This window comes from Stigmatopora nigra, chromosome 15 (genome assembly GCF_051989575.1).
Source record: "Stigmatopora nigra isolate UIUO_SnigA chromosome 15, RoL_Snig_1.1, whole genome shotgun sequence".
Lineage (NCBI taxonomy): Eukaryota > Metazoa > Chordata > Actinopteri > Syngnathiformes > Syngnathidae > Stigmatopora > Stigmatopora nigra.
Window position 1 is genome coordinate 11,335,214 of NC_135522.1, and position 27,136 is coordinate 11,362,349.

Sequence of the window (27,136 nt, forward strand, 5' to 3'; positions counted from 1 at the left end):
TTCAAATGTCCTCATTTCTTCTTTAGATGCACTGATTGCGCTGGAGGACCACTTTTCCCCTGAGTTTGACTCTGGGGACAATCTAACTATAGAGTGCAGTTGTGATGGCAACACTACTCCAAACATTTCGTGGCAACACGTCCAGGCAACAAATGTCAGAACCACAGGGGGGCGCAGAGAACTCCAAATCATTGAGGAACGGCAAAAAACACTGGTGTTTACATCTGTACTGCTAATAACAAGCTAGGGAGTTTTTCCAAGTCTATCACTATTATTATCAAAGGTAACAGAAGAGCCGGAACATACAAACTCAATATATATTCGAGTACATCATAATGTTGTCATCAGTGGGGGGCCGTGCATTTCACATTCGGCCTTCAGTAGTGCTGTGTGAATCAATCCAACCTTCAATAAGTATTTTATGGCTATAAAACCTTTAATGCAGCTACAGCTGCGACACATAAAAAACAATCAATAATAACCTAACAAATTGAAATATCATTTGGTAAAACAGAAAACAAAAATTATTTGTATTTATACAGATGCTTCCCTATTTAGGAACATTCGAGTTATGAACAACGGTACATACGAACATGTCTGCGCATTGCGTTTATGTCTAAAAATGTTCATAAGTTAGATTTTGTATTGCGCGCTTTATTTCCGAGAAGTGCTTCTTTCCACCGGTAATACCGACGCTCGGCACTGTGAGAGCTCAGCTCACCCAGCATCCACCTTCCTCTGCCCAGTTCGTTGCAGTGCGGAAGTGCATGAACGTACACCCAGTGTGCAAAGAACCTTTTTCATTTTTATCATTAAATATCTCGCGCATCCATTATTCAATGTGGTTGGTGAAAAGTGAAAGGCTTCTAGTGAGGGAGATGCAAGGAAGAGGGAAGTCATTTCATTTGAAACGAAAGTGGCAATAATAACGAAACTTGATGTGCGTTATAAAGTGGTGAGCGTTGCATGGGAAAACAACTTGAATCGTTCGACCTGATCCTGGCAACAAATAATAGCTGAAATGTTATTGGTGAAATGCTTCAATATAAAAACACACATCTGGAAGCAGTGCAACCAAGGGGAAAGCAATCCCCTTGGATTTTGTCCTGGGCCAGCGTGGGTTTTCTCTGGGTACTCCAGTTTTCTCCCACATCCCAAAGATGTGCATGGTAGGCTGGTTGGACACTCAAAATTGCCCCGAAGTACGAGTGTAAGCAAGAATGGTTGTTTGTTTCCTTGTGCCTTGCGATTGATTGGCTGGCCACCAATTCAGGCTGTCACCCGCCTCTGGTCTAAAGTCAGCTGGGATAGGCTCCAGCACCTCCCGCGGCCTTAGTGACGATAAAGCGGTTCAGAAAATGAGATGAGATGTGATGAGAAAATGACGTCTATCCCCGAATTTAAACATGATCATTCAACGCAATTAATCCAAGTTGAGATGATTTTATGGCTATCTATAGCTGTGAATGAATACCATTCACTTAATGCACTGTTTGACATAACCTACGTAAACCTAAAGTCCTAATGAAGTGATCGGGCCGTGGCAGCTATCACGTGACCGACGACGTGCGCGTCAACGCAGAGTACGTACGAGGACGCGCACCCCGTTACAGGCGGGACGTGGCCTTGCAGTCAAACTTCGGTGTACTGGCCCTTTAAGGTTTTAAGGATTTGGGAGTGACGCGGATATGAAACCCAGTTATTTTATCCTTTCCTTCGCTATGAAAAATATTTAGACAAACTAGATTAACAGCTGTCTGACGGCTTTAATTACACAATTATGTCACCGGTTGAGTCGACTTGTTGAAGAACGCGAGCGACGCTGCATTGTGCTACGAAGGGTAGAAAGTGTTTCATCGCCCGCCTTTCAGGGATTATACTCGGATAACTTTGGAGAAGTTCTTTGTATTCGGACCGGGGAGAGGGTTTGGCCAGCGGGCTGAACATGGACTGGGGCACGGAGCTTTGGGTGAGTTACTGCCAACTAAGCAACGCGGTTCGGAGGACTCGTGTTAGGTTTTTGCATTTGCGTGTCACTCTAACTGCTAAATGTGTTGTAATTACTCGACATGCTGCGTTCACTGTCACTACGAAATTTGGATAGTTCGTCCACACACACACACACACACACACATTCACTCACTCGCCGGTCACTTCATTAGGTACACGTGATGCAAAAGAATTCGTGTCCATTTTGTGAAGAGCTTGTCGGAGGTTGGACATGACAATGTTGGAACGTCACATCCAGCATTACCAAGAGCATCAAAGTTGTAACGTCGTCCATTATGTTCTTGCTCTGAAATGTTTTCCCAAACCTACGCGTTATAGGTGGCTGGTTGAGAATACTTTACATTTAGTACTTGTTGACGCTTTGCTACCATAGAGATGACACCACACATTAGGGGTGGGAAGCTCTGGGTGCCTCACGAATCGAAATTTGTTTAGGGTATATTAGTTTTTGGTCTACTTTAGATATTAGTGCCAACAGAATATATCTTCGTGCGTTTTTTTCTTGTAAACTCATTAGCTGCCGTTAACGTTGCTGGACGTCCAATTAATTTTATCTGTGAGGGGACAAAGGAACATTGTTCATTCATCCCCCCGAGTCAAAATTAAGTGGATGTCTAATGAAGTCAATGGCTGACAGATGAGCATTCACAAATCTAATTTAAGTAAATTGGTTGTGTATCACTGGTTGCACGAGTGGCTAGCACGTCGGCCTCACAGCTCCGGGGTCCTGGGTTGAAGTCCTGGTCGGTCCACCTGTGTGGAGTTTGCATGTACTCCCCGATCCTGCGTGGGTTTATACCAGAGTACCCCGGGTTCCTCCCACATTCCAAAAACATTCATGGTAGGCTGATTGGACACTCTAAATTGCCCCTAGGTATGGGTGTGAGTGTGCATGGTTGTCCGCCTGTGCCCTGCTGGCCACCGATTCAGGGTGTGACCCGCCTCCGGTCGAGATTCAGCTGAGATAGGTTCCATCTAGCACAGCGTTTTGTTTCCCTTTAATAAGTTTTTAAAAAAATGTCTTGTACCTGTGCAAAGATCAGCCTTTTTGAAAATGTCCTTAACCCACTGCCGTCAGTCTGCTTGGCAATGATGATGTCTTCATTTGATACTTTTATTTTATATTGCACAGCAACTTTTGGTTTGAATGCAAATTTCTGAAAATAGACGCCTGTCGAAATTTTTGCAGGCCTTATTCTTTAATTTTCATCGTGTAAGGAGGGAGTTGTATTATCATTTTTGCACAGCAGCACAACAAAAATACTTTAAAAAGTATTTCATAGTGTTTTCTTATAAAGCAAGGTATTAGTTATGCATATTTGAATAAGGAGGAAGGTAACTTATTTGCTTATTAACAGAAGTTTAAAGTTTCAAATTTGAAACAAAAAGATTAAAATATCAAAATAATTATCAATATCGACTGATGATTTTTTTTGTGTGAAAAAAAAACAGTTATTGTCATATCGCCCAACTCCTGGTGAAATATTTAATGGGTACCGGTACAAAGACGACGAGCAGACAAAATCCTAAAGGGACCATGATTGATGTGTACCGGCCTGCGTAAAAAAAAAAAAAAATGTTGCAAAGTGCGGGCACTTTTAAGAAACGGAAGACAACTACAGTCATACTTCTACTTATGAAAATTTTTACATGTAAATGAGTAATTCAAGTTACGAAATCCCCCAAATTTCCTTACCTCTTTATCTTGAATTTGCCTTATCAAGCAATTAAAAACTACAAATGCAACGTGGTGCACATTTTCACACATTCGGCCCTTGTAGAACGGGTCTTGCCGCCACCTGGCGGGAAAACATCAGTATTACACCTTTAACGGCCGCGGAGGGAGATATTTCAGCAGCGCATGGCACATTTTCACATGCTTTATGTATTTTAAAAGATTAATAAATCATTTCCTTACAATTTTCTCTCATTTTTGTTAACTCACATCTTACATACAAAATTCGGACACTGACCAATTTTAAAAGGTTTAGTTGGTAGTTCTGCGAAGACCGTGGAACAAATTAGAGAATTTACATATAAAGTACACATCTACTTTCGAAACTTTCAAGTTACAAAAAAATGTCTTGGAACCAATTAATTTCGTAAGTAGAGGTACGACTGTACTACTGTAAAAAAACTATCCGACTTTTGGAATAGCGAGTGAAAAAGTGTTCACAAGTCGTGCGATTGCCCACTTTGACAACGTTTGTCCTGTAGATTTTTGTTGGTGGTCCGATCTCCACCTTCAGAAAGTGGCTCTTGGGACATGAAAAATTTCACCTCAATGTTTGGGAAAGAACCTGAGCTTGTACGGGAAGTTGAAGAGGTACGGCTCGGTGAAGTCGGGATCATCTCTACGCACACGTTGGGTTCTGGCACCTCTCATCTCCCACTCTGTAGTTGCCCATGGAGAGAGGTGACGAGCAGGTGTGGACATACTCATGCCTTGGTGCCTGTACATTAGGGTTTACCCCGCTAGACGAGAGAGTAGCATGCCTCCGCGTTTGGGTGGGGACTGGACCTGAATGTTGTTTGTGCAGTTCAGAGTACCCACCCTTTTTGGAGTCCTTGTGTGGGGTGTTGGAAAGCGCCCCTCCTGGGACTCCCATTTTTATGTTGGGGGACTTCAATGGTCATGTAGGAAATTATAATGAGACCAGGATGGCATGATGGCGAAGAAAGGCTGTCCTGATCGGAACCCAAGCAGTGTTCTATTGTTGGCCTTCTGACCTCGCTGTGGATTGTTCAAATGAACCTCATGCAGGGCTGCCAACCTCCGTTGACCCGATTTCAGGAGTATCCTTGTCTCATTTCCAGAATTTATCCAGCGTGGATGCAATTCACGCAAAATCGATATACGCTGAAGTCGCACAAGACAAATAATTTGTCAGAATTTGCAACTCGGATGATTCACAATGCACTCTAGTTACCGAATTCTTCTGTTTTACAGTGCAGTTGAATCAAAATGAAAAATGAAAATCAGACATAGGCATTGTCGTCATCATTGACTTGAGAAAAAGCCTAGTAGTCATCATCCCCTCAGCAGTGTATGACGAAATTGTATAGTGCTTCTCCACAAGTTCGTCTTCCCAGGCCAGACACATTTATGACATTTATTTATGACATATTCATACTTGTTATACTTGTCATACAAGATGGTGGAAGCCGTAGCGATGGTGTGAATTTTGAGGCATTTAAATGGAAGTTTGGTACTTGGTACTGAAATGGTTGCTTCTAAAAAAATCTAACTGACAATATTTGGATTCGATTGGATAGCTTTATTCATCCCGTATTCGAGAAATTTCATTGTCACAGTAGCAAGAGTGTCAGAATGCAGATATAGGAAAGGCATTTTAGACATAAATAGATGGGTAATAAGTTAAAAAATTAAATAAAAAAAATAATATATATATAATTGTTTTTTCCTCTTCTTTATCAGTTCTCTGTGTTCTTGAAGGTGTCTCCAATGTCCAATATCTTTGTTTTATTTCCAATTTTGCCATAACTCATTTGAGATCCGTAATTCGTTTTATTTTTTGTTAATTCTGCTGTAGTGCAAACGACATCGTAAATTATGCTTGTGAAAGTTAGTTCATGTCGTCTAAAGAGTTCTGACAACCTTGACAAAGACAAACTTAATTGGCTGAATAATGGAGGGCGGGTTATTCATTGTAAATAGAATAAAGACAATAACATCTAATAGGGGCTGAGTATTCATTTGCTGCTATCCTCCCCATTTCAATTGGTTGAAAATTGACTAATTTGTAACTCATTGAAATTCACAGTAGAAAGATGAAAAGAGCAAAATGATTGGACATCTATCATCGGCAATTGCGCTAAAAGAGTTAAGACGACAGTACTTAACATGATAGGTGCAATTTTTTTCTGACGGGCAGGATTACATTGCATAGATAAAGACTGGGTGGTCATTAGTCTTCCCCTGCAGGCCACGGTCCCTTTTTCTATTCTGTGTGCTTATGCATCTCGCCTAATTAGTTTTGGCCTACTTTGATTGGACAGCAGTAATGCCACTTTGAAGCAGAGATTTTGACTTAGGGAATTTGTCAAAGTATGTTAGTCTATTTGAAAGCAAATTCAGTTGCGCCTTGACTTATTATTTTCAACACTTTTACCACACTTGCATATCCCAAACCGCAAATAAAGAAGGAATTGTTGTCTTCGGCCTGTACCTTTGTTGTCATGATGCAAACATTTTTACCTCAATATCAACCCTCAAAACAACACTATTTGGCTTTTGATAAAATAAATAGAAAAAAGTTACATTAAATATTAACAGATAATTTTTCCTTAAAAAAAGAACTAAAACTAACTAAAATATTGTAATATATAATATTGTATAATATATATATTATATATATATATATATATATATATATATATATATATATATATATATATATATATATATATATATATATATATATATATATATATATATATATATATATATATATATATATATATATATATATATATATATATATATATATATATATATATATATACATATACATATACATATACATATATATATATACATATACATATACATATACACACACACATATATATATATATATATATATATATATATATATATATATATATATATATATATATATATATATATATATATATATATATATATATATATATATATATATATATATATATATATATATATATATATATATGTATATGTATATGTATATATATATATATATATATATATATTATATAAAATATTGTAATAGAAAATGAATATGATAAAAGATAATTCATTTTTTAAAACCTATTTTTTTGTGAATAATTGAATTTATCCAAATTCAAAATAAAGGTGCAAAATCAACATGTTTACTGTTTTCTTTTTTAATTAAAAACAAACAAATTTATAAGACAATTTGATTTAACTCTTTGAGTGCCATTGATGATGATAGAGGTCTAATCATTCGGCATTAAATCACTTTTCTGCTATATTTAAATTACCACTGGTAGACCTCCAATTCATTTGAACTAGCAGGCCGCATGCCTCAAACTTCACATGTATTGAACCTTTATACCGCCATCAGTGGCAGCCTTTTGATGACAAGGGACATCTAAAATATCCTCTCCAGTAATCTCTCAATTTTCCCTGTTAGGATCTGTTTTTTTTATGCATTTTTCCCCTTGTGACCTGTCCATGTGATTGCCCCATACCTGTCCACTAATACGTTTTTCTTGTATTATATACATTTTTTGATCATTTGAAATTGTGTACACCGTTTAACAACTTTTGTGCGGTATTTTTTTTAAGCACGCTATTTTTTGGTAAAACTGATCTCGTTTTACCCTTTGTCCAGTCTAATCTGGATTGCCTCGGTCACTGGTAGCAGATGAGAACATCATTGTCGACTGCTAATATCGTTGTCCTTTAAGCATGATAGGCGCACACGCATTCCCGTTTCACTCGTCCGCCTTTTCACTATATAAATATAGCATGCCAGGAAGCAATGCACCCAGACAGTCAAGCTATCAGAGTCCTACAGCGACATCCACAGAATCTTTAATTAAGTGCATAATGATTGGGCACCTCGTCCATTTTGGAGAAAATTTTAGACTTTTTTAAGTGTGCCCTGAGAGAGTAAATATGTGCTGCGTTGCATTTGTACGTTTTTTTGTATCGCTTAAAAACGGTAGATTCATTTATGATGCTGTTGATGACATAGGACACTTAAGGCACATTTTTAATTAATAAGGGGAGCATTTACTCGAGTTGGACAGGGCATGATATGCACACGCCCATTCCTCTTTGACCCATCGCGTCATAAAGCTGTGTATTCTTCAGTAAATTTTAGACTTTTACAGTGAGGATAAAGCGGTTCAGAAAATGTATGTGTAAATATGTACCACGTTGCATTTGTTTGGTTTCCTCGCTTAATAAAGAGAATTGGTTGCCAAAATGGTTTGTAATTAGGGAATTGTGTTCCAATTTGGAGGTTCCCCGTCTCTCGCGATTATAAAGTTTACATTGACAATCACCTCTCTGACCTCTGTCACTCATGGTGTTTAATCCCATTGCTATTTAAAGGTGCTAACCGGTCGCTGAATGAAAGATCACTGTGTCTAACATCATAATATAGGAGAGTGCTAAGAGGACCTTTAGCTGGGACAAGTGCGTATCATTTCTTGAGGATCAGATGGCTCACAGACAATTTCATAGTTTTGTAATACAACATTGAAAGAGAACATCCAGTAATGTAATCAATGTTTGATGGGTACTTTTTGCCCTTTGTGGATAAACACTCAGGCAGTGAAAATTGGTCACTAAGGTTAGAGATAGCTGTAGTTTTCTGCGTTGTCCCATTCTTTGCAATTAGGAACTAAATGCATCTTTTTTTAGTTTTATTTGAACGATGAGTGCACTTCCGAGGAGAGAAAACTTCACACCATCCGGTCTTAATTATTTACCATTGCTTTACTTGCAGTGAAATTGTCATTATGGCATGCAGTTTGCAACAATGGTTCCTGGAGAGTGATGACATGGTCATAGCCATTAATTAGGTCAATCGTCCGGCGCACTAACCACTTGCCTCCCGAGCCATAAGAGATACTAACTGATTCTCTTTTTTTTTGTAATTTGAAAACAAAAAGAGAATATTTACAGTTTTCAAAATGATTTGGATGTCTCTCGCCCTAAACAGTAGGTAAAATAATGAAGTCCACACACTTTGTCACATGGGTCTTTATATGCTTCTTAGCGACTTGTGTGGTGTCCAAGTTGCCAAATATGCTTCCTTGCTCTTTAAATGTCTTGTTTATAACATTTAGAATTCTAAGAGTAAATGGGCTTGAGAGCTCTTTGTGCTCTGTGGTTTTGGCATCAGTTTTAGTGAATGTGAACCTATGATTGTAACAGGCTCTGTAACAACGTGGCACATTTTATGAATGATGTATCCATTGAGCAGTTCTTGAAAAACATAGTTTTATCCATGTTACCAGTTATTACTTTGCAACATCCAGTGTTAATTTTTTTCTGCAATGTAATAGATTCTTGGCAGCGTTCCAGCCAGCATAACATAATCAAAACATGATTCACATCCTGTAGCGCTTATTTTCCCTAATTTGTCCATCTTGCTCATTTTAATTATTCATATTTTCTTTTTAAGGACCGATGTGACGTCATCGAGAAACACACTCACTCTGGAATCGAACTGGTGGAGAAGTATGTGAAATTTGTGAAGGAGAGGACGGAGATTGAGCAGAACTATGCAAAGCAGCTGAGGTGGGCCTTGTCCTTCTCCCGCATCGTCTATGGCTAAGTGTGTGAACATATTTGAAAGTGCTGTTTATGGCATGTTTGTCTAATCTCATGACTCTATTGGAATACACTGGCCTCATTCTCCAGCTGCAGTCCGTCCCTTAGTTCCCACTCACTGAGCATGCGCTGAGGAAGTAGGAGCAGACGGCCACATGACACACAGGATATGTATGGAGGAAGAGTGAAATAAGGAAGAAGAGAAGTATCAGGAAGCGGAGGGCCTTTTTTAGTGGAGAGAAAGAAACACAGTGTGCTTATGAATTTCTCCGTCATGTCATCATGACCAATGTTCCCTCAAATATTCATATGTCTGGACATACAGATAACACCCCTGAGCACACAGAGGACTAGTGTGAGTAACAGCATAAGAGCTCGCTGAGGGCACACCAGTATCGCATCTGCCATTAGCAGGTTCATGTATACTACTAATAAATGATGCAGCCATAATAAAATGTAATGATTAATATATATGAATAAAACATAAAAGTCACTAGTATATGCACAAATCTGACTCAAATTTTACCTTATTTTTCATGTCTGACTTCTAACTTCTCATTCTCATTCAAATTACTTTTTGCTGAATGTGTCACTTGAGATAATCAAGCTTGCATTTTCATGCAATATTTTTCCATCGGAAAACTCGCTTACAACTTTAGCTTCGCTGCATGTTTTGCAGAAGAGACCTTTCTCACCCAAATTCATCGCTTATTCTTCTATTTGCACATATTCAGACAGCTATTCATTCTTAAAAGGACCAAATTTCTCTTTTACTTTGGCTTGAGTGGCTCTGCCAAATAAAAGATTGATTTTACACACTTGGAGAAGGTGAAGAAATTCATTCACTCTTCTATTAGGATCCGACAGCCGTTTCTGGCCACCATAAAAAATTTCATCTCTCAACGATACACGGTTTGGACAAACGTAGTGAAAGAATTTTAACATAACTACACACACACCCACCCACACATTCATCCATAAATCACGCCATGGATTATTGTAGATCACAAATGTACAATAATTTCCTTTCAAAAAGGAAGTAACGTAAGCACACCCAGGAAGTGTTTCCATAATGGCATAGTGTTCACCAGGTCTCCAGGTGCGATAATAGCATGAGACACACATTACGCAGGTATCAAGGCTGATATTTTAACGATCAACCACGAAACCTTCGATCAGCCTTAACAACTATTGGGATGTGCTGACATGGTAAACGCTTCGAACACATCTATGAAGGCTACTCTCGTCTGGCTAGTCAGAGCACGTTAAACTAGGTAAAATGCCGGCACCCTAGTTAAGGTGACTGGCACAAGTGAGTTTTTCTATGCAAGATTTGTTTTGTTTTTCCATTGAAATTTATTACCGTATCGGCCGCATTGTCTTGCAATACGGTGTTTCGTCTTTGTCACCTTGCAGTTTCGTGCATATCATCTTTTGATGCGCAAATCAGTACACTTGATTCAGTCATCTTTTTTTTTTATCTGACAAATTTGGCTTAAATGCAAGTAAATAAAGTATATTTACTTATTTTATTTTTTATTATTATTTTTTTAAATATAACTTTAAACCTTTGTTGAAAAAGGGGAACAGACAACACCCTAGTCAATATCCTCCCCTTCCTGGACTACAAAATCATGAAGTTATTGAACGTAATTTATTTTCGCTGGCCATTAATGGTGCTTAATGTCCAATCCATTGGAATTAGGAGGATTTGCAGCCGTCCTGCCACCTGAAATTGATTAGACGCAAATATCATTTTTAAATTTAACTAGTTGACTGATTTATATCTCACCTCTCGTGCTAGGTAGTTTTTAAATCAATCAAACCTGATTGTTATGGTAGTGGGTGGAGGGCACCGAGCACCCACCCACCTGTCTTACCCTGGGCTTGACATTTATAATACGTAGACACTCCTTTTGAATTTTTTTTGTCTTTTCTCAGGAACCTCTCAAAAAAATTTAATCTAAAACGGATGGGCAAAGATGAGCCAGATAGCAGGTAAGCAATGGAGTAAACAATTTCCAGTCAATTTGAATGCACAAGTCATTGGCATGGCCTGTTTTTAATTCATAATTTGAAGTAGAGTTGGGCGATAAAACGATAACAATAATTTTTGTGAAATAATTTTTGTCAACGATATTAAAAACTAAGGATGAACGCTAGTTCCAGTCCAACGCTCAGGAGAATAGGATGACGAAAAAACGTGTTTTAACATTTTAGCAATATAGGCTAATACGAAGCATGAACATAGTAGGACAATGACACGGCCAAAATTAGTAAAGAGTAGTCTCCATTAATAAAGAGACAATTTAGCTGATGTCCTGAAACATGGATTGTGGTTTTTGTGAGACAGCCCATGAGAGCCCAGTAGAGTATAGAGAGGTTCAATGCATCTGCGACAATATTATCGAGAAAAAAATAATGGATAAGGAAATCAATTAGCTTTTTGGAGGATTTCATAACTTGGATTTTTATTGTATCTCGAGGCACTCATTTGCATATAAAAAGCTTTCAAAGACTGAACATTTCGCGCCTGAAGGTAAGTCGAGGTATGACTGTATATGTTCATTAACATGAATATGAAAATGTTGATTAATATGTACTCTCCCTTAAAATCAAACTCAAACTTTCATAATTGAATAAGTAGGCAAGTATTTTATTGACAGAAGTTTGAAGTTACAAATTTGAAAGAAAAAATATGATAGTTATTGTGATAATTATCGATATCGACTATTTTTTTTAATTGTGATAACAATTTTTGTCATATCGCCCAGCTCTAATTTGAAGTTTGGATGTGTGGTAATGTGCATGTGTTCGTGTGCTGATGGCAGCTTCCTCCTTACTGCACTGTACCACTGTGTGAAGAGCACGTTTTTGCATGTTTTTTATTCATTTTAATACTTGAATAAATAATTTTATAATTGTCTTGTTTTCCTTTCATCCCTAACCTGCAATGGTTAGGCTCACCAGCTACCAGTCGTTTCTAGAAATCCTAAACGAGTTGAATGACTACGCAGGCCAGAGGGAACTAGTGGCTGAAAACATGCTGACAAACATTTGCGCCGATCTCACCAAGTACCTGCAGGAGCTCAAACAGGAGCGAAAGTCGGTAAGAAACCAAGATCTGTATTATGGGATGTTTGAATGTCTTCCCTTTTTCTACCGGCTTGAAAGGGATCCTATCCTCATCGCCACTGTAATAACTTTGCAGTATAGACGACAGAGCCAACTTGCATGTGTGCCGTAGGCTAGTTTATTGACACTTACAGACAGCTTTTTAACACATCAACATCCGGGTCACTTACCGTAATACTTAATTCCGATCAGGTGGTGATGGTTAAGCCCACAGTTATACTATCAATATATTACAACTACCACTTAGAAGTGGGCCTTCATCCTGGTCAAAATTTTGAGTCCTTTCTGAGCTAGCATTTCTTTTTCTGAAACCTCTCAATTGGCAGCGGTTAGCGACTAACCACAATGCCACCGTCACCCCACATAATGCTTCACCAAACAAAGTAATTTGCTACCTGTTGCTACCTACTGATTTCAAACAGTATATATTCATTCATTCATTTTCCTCACAAGGGTAGCAGGGGCCGATGGAGCCTATCCCAGATAACTATGGACACCTTAATTGGTGGCCAGCCAATCACAGGGCACAAGGAGATGGACAATCAATCATGCTCGCACTTCTACCTAGGTTCAATTTAGAGTGTTCAGCCAGCCTATCTCGCATGTTTTTGTGATGTGGGAGAAAACCGAAGTACCCCGAGAAAAATAATGCAAGCATGGGGAGAACACTCTAACTCCACAAAGTAAAAATCCACCTGGGATTGAACCCTCAGGCCAGAACTGTCAAGCCGATGCTCTAACCCCTTTATCACTGGGCTGCCCAAAAGAGTATTTTACCTGATTAATTTGTAGTGTTAGATGCTGGTGTAGAATAACAAATACTAATTTTCTGTCGTTACTACAAAAGAGATTGTGTGGTATTACTCCATTTTTAGTGTTTGTCATTGATTTGCTCTGTCTCAATGGATTATTAGACTGCAAGCAGATGAGACGTCTCATGCAGACATGCTGGCATTTGCCCTTTCCATTTGATTTTATTCCACTGTGTCGTCACTATTTACCCTGCGCTAACACACAGCCGTCTTCCAATCCTGTCCATGACCCCCTCCAGCCAGCCTTCCGTTCCCCTTTGCTAACTCTATTTTTACAAATCTGCAGTATCTGATGGAGGCCAAGAAGGCCCAGCAGACATTGGAGAGTACCAACAAACAGCTAGAAAGCGTAAGTGTGCTCGTCTTGATGTAAGACAGTTTTTAAATTAATGGCTGCCATTGACAGCAATAGACTGCCAACACATTTAAAGTGGAGGTGGGGCAGGGAACGAATCAACAAATTCCTACCAATTCAAATCGATTGGACGTCTACTAGTCCCACACCAAATTCAATTTACAGCATGATAGGACATTATAATATGAAGTCATGTTATTAGTCGTCCATCATTGGAAAATTACATTAAGTTATTGTAAAATATTCTATTAAAAAAGTATTTACATTTTAAAAATGGTAAATATTCTATTGTATTTAAATTTTTTTATTTTGTTTTTTGTTTTTGAATGAAAAAAATATGTATTTTTGTGAATTTTAATTTGGGTTTTAAAAATATTTTTCCATTGAATGAACAGCAAATACTAATGTTTAGTTTGTTTGTTGTTTAAATACAATAAATAGTTTGGCATTTTAAATTAAAAGAGAAAAATAATGACATTTTTCATTATTTTTATTTTTGTTTTAAAAAGTAAATACAGTTAGTTGTCTTCATTTTTGTAGTTTTGTAGCCACTTATTTCTTTTTAATTTGGATTTTATCAAAATACAAATTTACTTTAAATATGAAAAAAGCAAATAACGTATCTTTTTTTAAAAATTGAAATGTTGAACATTTTTAATAAATGGAGAGAGACAGTCAATATTCAGATTTCCGTGGTCCTCTATCTTTCACTGCAGACTACAGAAATTTCACCAAAAATGTATTTTTGCGGGAAACATGACATACACACACATGAATTACTTTTGCGGGCCCAAAAAATAATTTATTGGGCCACATAAGCCCCCCTGGCCTTAAGTTTGACACGTGTCCTAAATTTTCTTCTTCCTCCTTGGTGTCCTTGTTACAGAGTAAAAAGCGCTTTGAGCGGGAGTGGCGAGAAGCAGAACGTGCTGCCCAGAGTGCCGAAAAGACGGATCAGGACATCAATGCCACCAAGGCAGACGTTGAAAAGGTGAAAACGTTTTTTATTTGGAACTCTTTCGGTGCTATTGACATTGCTAGGCATCCAATCCCTACCTAGCTTCTTGCCAACCAACCATCCTGCTACACTGAATGGAAATAATTTTTTTACTTATTCCGGGATGAATGAACATTTATTCGCTGCCAAACCCCCCACATAAAATGACTCGGACATCCATCGCGCTCGATGCAAACTGATTTATGCGGTTAAATCTCCTGTTATTTAATAATTGTCTTTTTTTGTTCTCATTTCTTAGGCAAAGCAACAAGCTCACATGCGAGCTCATGTCGCAGAGGAGTGTAAAAATGACTACGCCGCTCAACTCCAAAAGTTCAACAAGGAGCAGAATCAGTTTTATTTTACCGACATGCCGCTCATCTTTAATGTAAGTTGTATCACTACTGCTCAATGCATAAGCTGTAGCCACAGTATTACCGGAATGTGACTTTTTTATACTTTTATATTACTTTTTTTTTTTTTTTTAAACTAGGAAAACACACTTTGTGGAGTAGCACCACCAATTTTGTTATATGCGCAGCTGTGTATGATGACAATAAAGGCTTTTGATTGATTGATTTGATTGAAGTGCGCATTCCCATATCGTGCTTCAACTTGGATAGATTTCGTATGCTTCATATTAATTCAGAATTAAGACATTAATGAATAATTTTCTTATAATTTTCTTTTATGTTTGTGTTTTTCACATCTTTCTTACAAAATTAGGACACTTTGACCAATTTTAAAGTCTTTAGTAGGAAGTTGTGTGAGGACCGTGGAACAAATTAGAGAATTTAAAGTTATAGAATATATTTTTGAATACGACTGTACTTGTGAAAGCTAACCCATATTATTTTCTTTTACTTTTGTAAGTATATTCTTGCATTACATGAAAACACAGTTTTACATGTTGCTTGTTTTCATTGGCGATCCAGAAAATGCAAGAGCTGGATGAGCGGCGAATGCGAAAATTGGCCCAGGGCTACATTCTTTTCTCAGACACTGAAAAGCAGGTGATGCCCATCATTGGCAAGTGTCTGGAAGGCATCACAAAAGCTGGCACGAATGTCCATGAGAAAAATGTGAGTTGTTGCCGCTTTGAATATGTTTTAAAACGTGTGGAAGACTATTGGCTGGATTTATCTCGTGCTTTGCCATTCAGGACACATTGATGGTCATCGAGCAGAACAAGTCGGGTTTTGAACGTCCAGGCGATGTGGAGTTTGAGGACTACAGTCAGGGCATCAATAGGACATCGTCAGACAGCAGTCTGGGAACGCCCAAGGCCACCATTGACCTTTTGGGCAAGAATAAAAGCAAAAACTTTTGGCTTTTCACCAAAAAGAGCAAGGTAGGATTTTGCACGACATCAAAGTTGGATGACAAAAAAACGTGGCTCTTGATAAATTAGAATATCCATTGAATTTTGTACTCTCCACACAGTGATTTTTTTATGATTGGTTTCAATTGGTAAAAAATCGACCTGAGTCTAATTAGTTTGGCAAAGAATAAATACAAAATGAAAGGGATAATTTACTCATTGAATATAGCTTCAGTTTCGCACTTGAACTACTGTAATATATGACCCCCATTGCAATGTTCCAATTTATGAAAATACACATGAAGGCATGAATGTAGTAGCAAAGGAATCAACTACTGAAAACATTTTTGTTGCGGGGCACATCACTATTACTCTTTTATTTGGAGTGTCATCTTGGTCTATTGAAAAAAACAACAGCTAAATTGAGAATCACTTAATTCTTTAGAGACATTGTTTTGGCTGCCAATTTGACACCTGTGAACTAGTGGGTTAATTGTTGCATGGCGGGCCAAGCCAGGATGGACCTGACTCCCGGTCATACCCTCTAAAGTGCCACAGCACGCATCTCTTTTATTATTACAGCTTATTGCATCCCATGTACTGTTTCTAGAAACACCACCCAAATGCTCCACTGTCCACACCCTGCATGAGTGACCCACCCACCCCTAACCCCTCCCTATTTGCGCACAGGTCAACCGGCAGTCAAGCGTTCTGCTGTGCTTGTGCTTTCAGCACTACAGGACTCGAACAACATTGAATTTTCCTCGGCGGGCATCCGCAAACACACTGCTTCCATTATACTTGCCGCTACAATCGTAGGCATTGTGGGAACAAGTCGCGATGTTATTTGCGGGCCAGGAAAACGGGAATCGGGGTCAACTGGTTCTTTTGATTATCGCTGCCAAGTTTAGAAGTGCTAGGGCATCTTTGGCGCGCACTGTACCAAGGACCGAAAATTCAGTTTACTGATCAAATGTTTTTAAAAGTAGTTTTCATTGATAGTCGGTTTACGTTGCATTTACCATTCATCACCGCTGCCTACAGCAGTTGAATCGAACGGCATCACCATGGAAACATTTATTGGGAAGTCATTTAACTCTTTCAGTCTCTTTAAATGATGGTAAATGTCCTTCTGTTATGAATTGAAATGAGTTTATAATTTGTAGTTGCCCAATCTAGTTGAATGAGTAGGGTTGTATGGAATAACCCTTTGTTTCCTAGTCAGCCCTCCCACATAAAATGGCTTAAATTGTTCCTGTTGTATTGGGCGGGCAGAAATCGTTTTTTTTTTAATTTTTTTTTTATTAATGGAAATGCCCCAAAATAAGGAAGTGACCCAGGATTATTCCAAAACCAATAGTAACTGAACAAAATAAAAAAGTCACTATCATCTGAAATCCAGAGAAAGTGAACAAGAAAATGTGTGAATTGCCCCAAATCAGTAGGCAGTGACCCGGAAAATTTTCCGAATCGACAGGAAATGACTTGGAATTGAAATTAAATAAACCGGAAGTGACATCAAAATGCCACCAAATCAGCAGAACTAAGCATCCCAATGCAATTTCTAAAAAAATGCCTTTTCTAGTTAATTTAGTTTTTTAGCATAATTTTATAAATCTCTTAACAATAATTGATTAAAAATGTATATAATAGTTCAGGGTTCCTATGAAATGTTCTGAATTAAGATCTGTGTAATTAAAGTTTTATCGTCTTAAATATGACCGTAAAATCGTTGCAGTTATTACATTTCCAGGCAGTACATTTGTTTCTCATGGGGAATGCATTTAAAAACTTAGTTTGTTTTCATATGCAGAAACTATATTCCCACTGTCCCATGTGTTTGACTTGAAAATATTAAGAAAAAACGATCCGGCGCATCACTCGATGGCAAATGCTGGGTAAGAGGGAAGCCTTGTCAACAACTTGGTGCTAGATATATTCTTAATAAGGTGGCATGCATGAACATTAAGGGAATCATTTTGACAAATGATGCAATAAAACCTGATGCAAATATTATTAGAATAATATATTTATCAAACTGTACAGCTTGGCTCTGAGATCCTTATACATTTTTCAGCTACTCTTTAAATTTCTTAAATTTTAGATTTTTTCTGTCAGGTTTGCCCTGAAATTTCCATGTTTCTGAAATTAAATTATGTTTGAAGTAACTTTCGATATTTAAAAGGCTTTAATGTCCCTTGTCTAAACTATAGAACCTACATTAACTCAATGGATGGCTCTGAAAGAATTGGTAATGAAAGTGAGGGCATGAAGTGTTTCTCATTCTCTGAGGCTTCTAAGATGGTCACGAGTAGTCCCCACTCTCTGCACCCCCTCCAGTCTTTTTGCACCACTAAATGATCCCCTCTGTATTCCCTGTTTGCTTTTTCAATGCCTCTCTCCTCTCAGCATGTCTTCCCAGGCTGTGCTTGGCCATGCATGTGTGTGTTTTGAGTACAATTTGTGCGTGTGTGCTGCTGCGTGTCATCAGTCATGCTTTCCCAATTAGGCAACTCGATGAATGGCCGGCTCACTCTAAGGGACTTTTTGGTTATACGCCTAGCTGCTTTGGCTGGTTCCATGCCGAAGCAATTACATTTTTTTAATTTGATTTTTTTTTTTTTTTTACATTCCCTTAATGATCTTCAATTGTCTTTATGGGATAATTGGTAATGGAACTACCCTTAGTAGTAAATGAAAAGTATTGAGCGCATGTGATGTTAGTGTATGTGCTGTATCTTAGCATTTATGGTAAATTCACTACTCTTATAAGTAAAGGTACAGAATAGCAATTTACTCTCTTTACTGTAAATATGTTGTTTTTTGTGTGTGTAACTTTTAGTTATTTTAATATTTCATGCGTTTTAATATACACGTACAGAATTAGTTTTTTAAAAATTATCGAAACAGCCACATGACTCGCTTTGAAGGATTTTGCTCGTATCTTTTTCTATCAAATCCATGTAGATTCCGCTGGCTTTTTTTGCATATTATTGTCTCGTTCACGCCATTTCCCGTTAACTATTTATCGTTAATCCATATTTAAATAAGACTCCATCTCGTTATGAATGTCACTGCACAGCTTGGTTCATGGTTAGTCATTTGGAAGGCTAGATATCCTTTATACCATCCTTCTACTTAAGGATGGTACATATTGTGGAAGTAGTCCTCTCGTATTGGTGAGTCACGTGTACACCATCTTTTTCGATTATTTCTCGCTTGATAGAGAAAAGATAAACGGACGTCTATGAATGAAATTCAAGAAAAGAAAAAATAACCCCACTTTGCTTAAAATGTGAAAAACTCACTTGTGCCTGTCACTGCTCAGTCAGGGTGTCACCATCTTACCGTAGTTAAACGTGCTCTGACTGGCCAGACACGAGTAGCCTTGACAGATGTGTTCGTAGCGTTTACCATGTCAGGACATCCCAATAGTTGTTAAGGCTGATGGAAGGTCTTGCGGTCGAACATTAAATTATCAGCCTTGATGCCAGCGTAATGTGTATCTCATGATATTATTACACCCACAGACTGATTCCTGATTGTGCTTACGTTACTTCCTTTTTGAAAGAAAATTTAATATTTGTGATTATGAATTAAAACAAAACTCCCATTTGATTTTTTTTCTTTTTATGTCTTGTTCAAAATTGACAACTATTGCAGTAAAATGAACCATGGAAAAATTCGAGATTTTCTATATTAAAAGCAATTTGGAAAAACCAATATCTTAAAGTTCTGGTAAGGGAATTGTAATTTCTGTTCTTTAAAAATCAAAAAATCAAAAAAAAATCAGACATAGGCATTGTCGCCATCATTGACCCGACAAAAAGCCTTATTGTCCTCATACCCAGCTGCGTATGACAAAATTGGATAAAAGCATCAGGTTCTCAAGATAGACATTTTTTTTTCAAATTGAATAATTTGATATTTTGCATTTAGAAAGACGGGCGTATTAATTTCCTTATGATATTGACCCTAATCTTGTGCTTTTGATTCATATATTATCCCAAATACCACGTAAGATGATTTTTCTTAAGATTTTTCCTTCAAAGGAACACATTTGTACTCCGATTAAAACCATGAATATGGGGATAAAAATTGTAAAATGCAACAATTTTAAGGCAATTTTAAGGGTCCGTCTTATAAGCTGGAGGGGCTTATATTCAAGTAAATACGGTAGTTCCATCCTCCTATAGTAGGGGAGTGAGACTGCAGGCGCTGGGCTGCTGCTGCTGGTTCTGTGTAGCGGGACGCTTTTGCTGCCAGTGTCATGTCGTTGGGGCTCAATGTTGTCTTCTCGCTTCATGTTTTGCTTTAAGGTGTTGACGGTGTCTTTTTCTTTCTTGTTTTGTCTCCTTATTTTCCCAAAACTCCCCCCCTTCTTGTCTACCTCATACCCGCCCTGTTATACATTAACCCGCCTGCCTCCTACTTTTTCCCGACCCGGCTCTTTCCCAGCTCTCCCCGTCCTTGCTCCCACCTTTCTTGACCCCTCCTGCCCCCTCGCCCGTTAACGGACCCCCGTCCCCCAAGTTTGGCCGGGACCCCCTGTCGTACTGTTTGAAGGAGATCAATAAGACAGTCAAACCCAGAATCTCATCCTTCCGCACTCTCAGGAGATCGGTGAGTTCCTCCCGCAAGGAGAGCCGAGCTGGTCACCCGCTGGTATTTGCACATGCCTTTTAATTTTTTTATTATTATTTTTTTTTATAAACCTAAGTGCCACTTTTTGGTGTGTTTCCACATGCTGAACACAATTTTTATATATTCACTTTTTGATTGTGTATTGGATATGGAATCTTATATTTCACTGGTGTGAATCAAACATGAATTGGACTTGTGCTGTAGGATATGACAATATATCGTCCCTATGATATAAAATTTTCTGTCAACAGTTTATATGTCTGATCACCATAAGCGGCCTGTTTCCAACAATGCACATCCTCGCCAGGTGATAGCGCCCCAATTCGTTATGACTTGCTATGTTGATTCTATATGCCACAGTAGTATCACCAATCAGTCTCACATTGTCCCTGGTCAGCCAATTGGCTCCTTCTGACAACTCTTCATTATTACTGCACATTTTCAGAAGGTAGTCCCTTTGTTTTTGTTTTTTAAGTTTTATTTTATTTTTACCATGACTTGCTTCATTAATGGGATTAGTATTAGTAGCACCAATCAGCCACGAAATATCTCTATCTCACAAATTGGCTTCCCTACCAACTGTATCTGAATAATACATGCAAGGCAATAGAAAATATTGGAATAAAATATAGACCCATATAATCCAGAAACACACCACAATTTGTTAAAATATCAATATTGGTTAATAAATTTCTGATGATATCGTGCTAACTTAAATAAAGCACTCTTAAAAGTCAAAACTATTAGCCACAAGTACGAGTAAATAAATATCTTAATCCATCCACGTTTGAGAGAAAATATGTCTGTTATGGTGCTTTTTCTGGATTGTTTTAGGTTCCAGCTCTTCATGACACATGGCGTCAATTAGAAAATCATAAATGTCAATTTTTTTCCTCCAAAAATTAAAAACAATGTTTTATATCAGGCCATGTTGTTATCGACAAAATTTTCCAACTCGCCCAACACAACACTGGACACAATTGTAAGATGTCACCTTCCTTTTAACAATACGGTACATGTGTTCCAATTTCCAACACATTCTGCTTCCTTCCCCTTCAGAAATTCACACCAGAGAGGATTCCGGTAATATGCAATGGATTAATGGTGTGGGTTTGTGACTCACCAAGCCAACATCTTTTCAATGCAAATGTCCATTTAATTCATTCACCACCATTTGCTGTGAGGGGACATCAGTTCCATTTGAACGGAAATGGCTGCCATTGGCGATGCTGGACATCCAATCCAATTTGACTGGGGGATGGCAGCGATCAAAGGATAGCCGTCAGAACTCCCAGTCAAAATGGATTGTTTGGAATGATTGGGCATCGAGCTCAGTCAATGGCAGCCAATGAATTTATAATGGTGTAAAAGATTAGAAACAATTAAACAAATCGGATTCTAAACGCTAGACGGCAAACCACTGTTCTATTTTGGGTTTTGCATTGAAAAGGCGGTGACTTGTTGGTGGAGGAAAAGAAGAGACACGATTGGGATCATTTTAACATGTTCAAAAACAAAGGAGTATCAGGGCCACACCGAGTTTAAGTAATAGTCATCAATTAATATAATTAGGTAGTAGTATTAAAGTGTTTGAGTATGAGAGTTGACATGAAAATCAGGTGCAAATACAATCATTTGATTTAATTCTAATCCATTTTAAGTCAGCAGCTGAAAGTAAATAAACCCCCCTCAGCCAATCAGTTAATGTTGAAATTATTACTTAAAATTTTCGATGCCTTTACATTTAACAAATATACTTAATGCTTTAGAGCAGTGCTTCTCAATTATTTTCTGTTGCGGTCACCCTCAAAAGAAGAATTAAATATTTTGCACTCCCCAACCAAAATCAGTAATTTTCATATGAATTTCTAAGTAAATCCACTGCTTTCAACTGAGTGAATGTGCTATGACACTTTATTTTCCAGTCTGGGAAAACGTATGTTTTCTGAGTCAGATGCTCCTAGGCATGGCTAGGATTCTCAATTAATTTTGTATTTAGTAGTCAAACTAATAGTACTTTAGTGTTTTTATATTTATTTTCAAATTCTTATGTATTCTCCCCCAATACTTTTTTGTCTATTCGTCAAATGTAAATTCAGGCATCCAGAAAATCTCAGCGTAATGATTATTCTTTTCGGTGGGGCCTTAATACTCCTTTTATTGAGTGACCAACTTTGACTAAATTAAGATTATATTTGGAAAGTGAGCTGATATCTTTAGCTTTACTGTTTTTCCTAAGGGAGGTGTGCTTGTTTCTTTGTGTAAATTCCACAGGATTGAAATTTATTTCCTTTGACCTTTTTGTAGCCCCCTGTCACCGAGGACTTCACCCACCTCCCTCCGGAGCAGCGCAGGAAGAGGCTGCAAGAGAAACTGGAAGAAACTGGCCGAAAGTTGCAGAAGGAAATAGATCAGAGGTTGTTTTTTTTGTCCATTCATCTCCATTAGAGCATCTAGCATGGCTGTGCTATATTTTATATTTACTTTAGGTGGTAGTGATACAAGGACGCGTGTAAGTGAAACTTCTATGTTTCTCTCTCTGTGTTTCCGGCTGTCAGTGAAGCTCTTGGGAAGATGAAGGATGTTTACGAGAAAAATCCTGATCTGGGAGATGTCACCAGTCTGGCACCTCAAATCAATCAAACAAATCTGAATATAGAACGCCTCAAGGGGGAGCAAAATAAGTATGAGGTAATGCAGACTTCATGGTTTCTTATTTACCTTTCTAGCCGCTCGCTGAATTATTAATTTGAACATGAGGGACCATACTATTGTGAAAGGAAAGTTTGATGGAAGCAGGAAGAACGTATTACCTTCACAGAGTTCCCCCATTGGAGCTCGAGAACACCTGGCCTTTCTATAGTCGGGGTTAGCTTGCAAATCAACTTTTTAACTGTACTTCTTCTGCTAATTAAAAGGCCCCACCAACAAGCTCACTTTATTTGTTAATGGGGAAAAAAACATGTTTTCAAAAGGCCTACGAGAATAAAGGGCACGCGGTCTACTTGCCTAAAGACGTTTAGCTGACTGACATCTGGGCGAGGGCCAACTCGCCGAGGGGGCATCTGGCCGAACATAGAATTAGCCGAACGACTAATTAGCCGACCGACTAGCCAGCCGAAGGACGTTGTGCCGACGCGCTCGCCCCGCCACTGGTCGTGTGTGTGTGTACATGTTTTTCAACCTCGGCCCGCGGGCCATGTACGGCCCGACCCGCGGGCCATGTACGGCCCGACCCGCGGGCCATATACGGCCCGACCCGCGGGCCATATACGGCCCGTTACAATTACAACATTCATTTAGAATGACAAGTTACAGATAACAACATTCATTTAGAATAACAAGGTCATTTATTCACGGCCAAACAAAGTAGTTCTAACAGTAGGTACTATAATGACAGAAGAAAAAAAAGTAGCTATAACAGTAGATACTGTTATTTAGACCGGTATAGAAAACATTGAAATTAATCTTTGAATTAAGGTTCTCAGCAAATCATTTAGAATATTTATTTCTTAAAATAATGGAAAATTATTTAAAATCAAAATATTGTTCTTATTGGCACACATCACTAGAAGTAAGTTTGTTCAATAGCATTTTCAGGTATTGTTCTTTAAGCCCTCTAGTCTGTATTTTAGTAAGTCTTCTAGTGTTTATTTTTCTCACGTAGCAAGAGCGTGTGTATGAGTACATAAATAAGAATATTAAATACAAGAGACTGGCAGCACAGGGAGGGCATATGTTCCTCCAAACCTTAGATTCCAGAAGAATAAAAACAAAATATATTTCCCCATAAATTTCTTTGCACATCTAGAGATGTACTGCCACCCGCTCGACATATTCCTAAATACAAGTACGTAGTACAATGTTCTGCCAGTCCTTTGTATTCAATATTCTTATATATGTACTCGTACACACGCTCTTGCTACATGAGAAAAATAAACGCTGTTATCGAATGCTTCCAAATACAAAATATTCAGCATACGAAACTGTTTAAAGTCAAACCTTAAGCTCCAGATTCATGTGCTTTCAACCCCTTGTTTGCACATACTAAATTGATATATAAGTGCATGTATATATTAAGCAGAGGTACCTCTGTACTTTGTCGGAGCCACATTGTTACACATCACCATGGTCAATGTCTGTAAATGCTCTTGATTAATTTTCCAGACGTGGTTGGCTGAGGCGGGAGGCCGAGGTGACACACCGCGATACAAATCTCACTCTTTCAATGACAATGAGGCTCACGAACTGCTCAGGTGACTCTCGCCTCTGCTATACCTCAACAACCGACCCGTTGAGATTTTTCTCACACCTGTGGGCGTGCTCACTCCAGCCCGGATGGCGCTCAGTCCGACGGAGGGACCTCCGACACCTCCCACGCCATCTACGCTGAGTTTGACGATGACTTTGAGGATGAGGAGCTGGCAGCTCCCATTGGGAATTGCACCGCCATGTACAACTTTCCCGGTATGCATCTAGCACACAAGAATTATGCATAAAATGCTTGTAAACGGTTGGAAGTGTTGACCATGCTATTCTGGGAATATGCGGCATGCCGCATAATTTAGTGTGGCCTGCGAAAGTCACCTGATTCACGCTATAATTAAATTGAAATTTTGTTGGCCTTAAAAGAAATCAGAGAATTTTTGCTGTTATTAATTTTAAATAAAATAAAAAAACAGTAAAATGCAGAAAAAAAATGTTAACTGTTAGTTTTTAATGTTTTCTGAAACAAAAATAGGAAATTATTTCAGATTTTTAAATTACATTTAAATTACTTAAAACATGCAGATATTTTTTCCTTTTTCTGATCCATTTATTTACTTTAACGAAAATTTAGACGTTAAGAATTTAGGAGCTTATGGCATTCACCTCAAAAATTAAAAAAGCTCTGGTCGTTTTTCAAATTAATTTATTTTCGGCTGTTTTTTTAATAAATGTTGTTATTCCTTTTTTTCAAATTAAATATTATTCGTGATTTTTTTGAAATATTTTTTCTTTGTTTTTCAAATTCATTCTGAAGTGAAAGGTAAATTTCCTGTGAAAAATAAGTAAATTTAATTAGTAAAGATTTCCTGATTAAAAAAGTAAAAATGGAAATAGTTTATTTTCAGATATTATTTTTTAAATTTTATTATTATTTTTTCAGTTTTAGATAAATAGAACAAGTCTATTTGATTTCAGTGAAAAACATGAAGTCAATGAGCATGATTCACTTTTGCAGGCCACAGAAAATGATACGATGGGCCCCGAGCCACCTATTTTACACCCTGATACAAACTGTTGCTGGCTATGTTCCAGGCGCCAGCGAAGGCACCATCGCCATGCAGGAAGGAGAGGTCTTATCCGTGGTGGAGGAAGACAAAGGCGATGGTTGGACACGTGTCCGTAGAAACAATGGGGATGAAGGCTATATCCCGACATCCTACGTCTCTATCTCCCTCCATAAATGACATGTGCAATAGCAACAAGAGAGGACGCCGTTAAAGAAAGCAAGTACATCCCCAAAAAACAAACAAACAAAAAAAAAACAGCAAAAACTATTATTCTGTACATCCCTATGGGAGCCATCATGAAGAAGCTACAACGCCTATGGGTGGGGCCAGAGGCTAATCCAGGAAGTATAACATAAGGTTGGTTAATTCAACTATAGTCCCAAATTAGCAAAAGCACGGTGCTAACAAGTTTGCTTTTCTTCTCACACGCAATACACGCAACATTTTTTGTCGTATACGAACACAATGTGACAATTTTGCTTGCATTTTAAAATAAGCAACATCCTGTTGTGTGGGAACTTGAGTGGAGTGACATCTCGAGTGTTTTAGTTGGTTGGTGACAGCAGACAATCGTAGGCATATTGCTGTCGTCCAAACTCAAGTAAAGACAGTGATTCTCTTTTTCTGCATTTTGTACTACATGTAATTTATTGCAAATGTTTATATACTTTTTTAATTTTTCAGATGTCGTATGATGAATTTAGTAGTTTCTTTTAATTGACTTTGCACAGGTAGTGAACAATGTTGTCACAAAAGGAAGCAGATGAATGCACATCAGTTGCGCAAGTAGTGACTATTGTATTTATGTAAGATATGCTTTAGACACCACCAAACCACTATTGTCTTATTAAACCTCTCAAATGAAATTGCAGTCTCCCATTGACGGTGATAGACGTCAGATCCATTTGAAGGGTCACGGATGGCAGTGAATGGACAAATGGTCAATCGCATTCCTTCTACTTCAAATGGACTGGCCATCTATGTATGAAAAACTTGCAGCAGAAGAAAAATTGGACGTCTGTCATCGTCAATGGCACTGAAAGAGTTAGGATTGTTCCAGCGTGATAGAGAAGAAAAAGACGCTAATTAATCTTACTGCATTGAACTTACTGTTTTTAATTCTGAATTTTTTTTCTCAAGGTGCGTTTTCCAGTCTTTAGTGCCTTTTTTAAAGTTACAATCACCTGTTTGTGTATGTGTGAATATTCACCATTTTTGCATTAAAATATTTTCTTCATACAAAACTAAATAAATTTGGAGCACATTTAAAA

General features: G+C 38.0%; 1 protein-coding gene across 3 annotated transcripts; it reads left to right on the forward strand.

The window, feature by feature from the left end:
- Window positions 1-1,611: 1,611 nt before the first annotated feature.
- On the forward strand, window positions 1,612-27,136 carry trip10a (thyroid hormone receptor interactor 10a). Of its 3 annotated transcripts, none has more exons than XM_077734539.1 (15): window positions 1,612-1,969; window positions 9,177-9,292; window positions 11,267-11,323; window positions 12,287-12,434; window positions 13,559-13,621; window positions 14,514-14,618; window positions 14,884-15,012; window positions 15,560-15,706; window positions 15,787-15,975; window positions 20,404-20,568; window positions 22,897-23,006; window positions 23,148-23,280; window positions 24,757-24,845; window positions 24,923-25,056; window positions 25,891-27,136. In XM_077734539.1, the coding sequence occupies exons 1-15, from the start codon at window positions 1,946-1,948 to the stop codon at window positions 26,040-26,042; spliced, it is 1,761 nt and encodes a 586-aa protein (XP_077590665.1). In that variant the 5' UTR covers window positions 1,612-1,945; the 3' UTR covers window positions 26,043-27,136. The 3 variants fall into 3 exon arrangements, with proteins under 3 accessions (XP_077590665.1, XP_077590666.1, XP_077590667.1); XM_077734540.1 differs by lacking the exon at window positions 20,404-20,568 and adding an exon at window positions 21,649-21,672; XM_077734541.1 differs by lacking the exon at window positions 20,404-20,568 and having other exon boundaries at window positions 1,613-1,969.

Coding starts and splice junctions, on each gene's coding strand:
- trip10a (XM_077734539.1), top strand. CDS start 1,946: ATGGACTGGGGCACGGAGCTTTGG. Junction 13,622..14,513: donor CCAACAAACAGCTAGAAAGC/GTAAGTGTGCTC, acceptor TCCTTGTTACAG/AGTAAAAAGCGCTTTGAGCG. Junction 23,007..23,147: donor CAGAAGGAAATAGATCAGAG/GTTGTTTTTTTT, acceptor TCCGGCTGTCAG/TGAAGCTCTTGGGAAGATGA.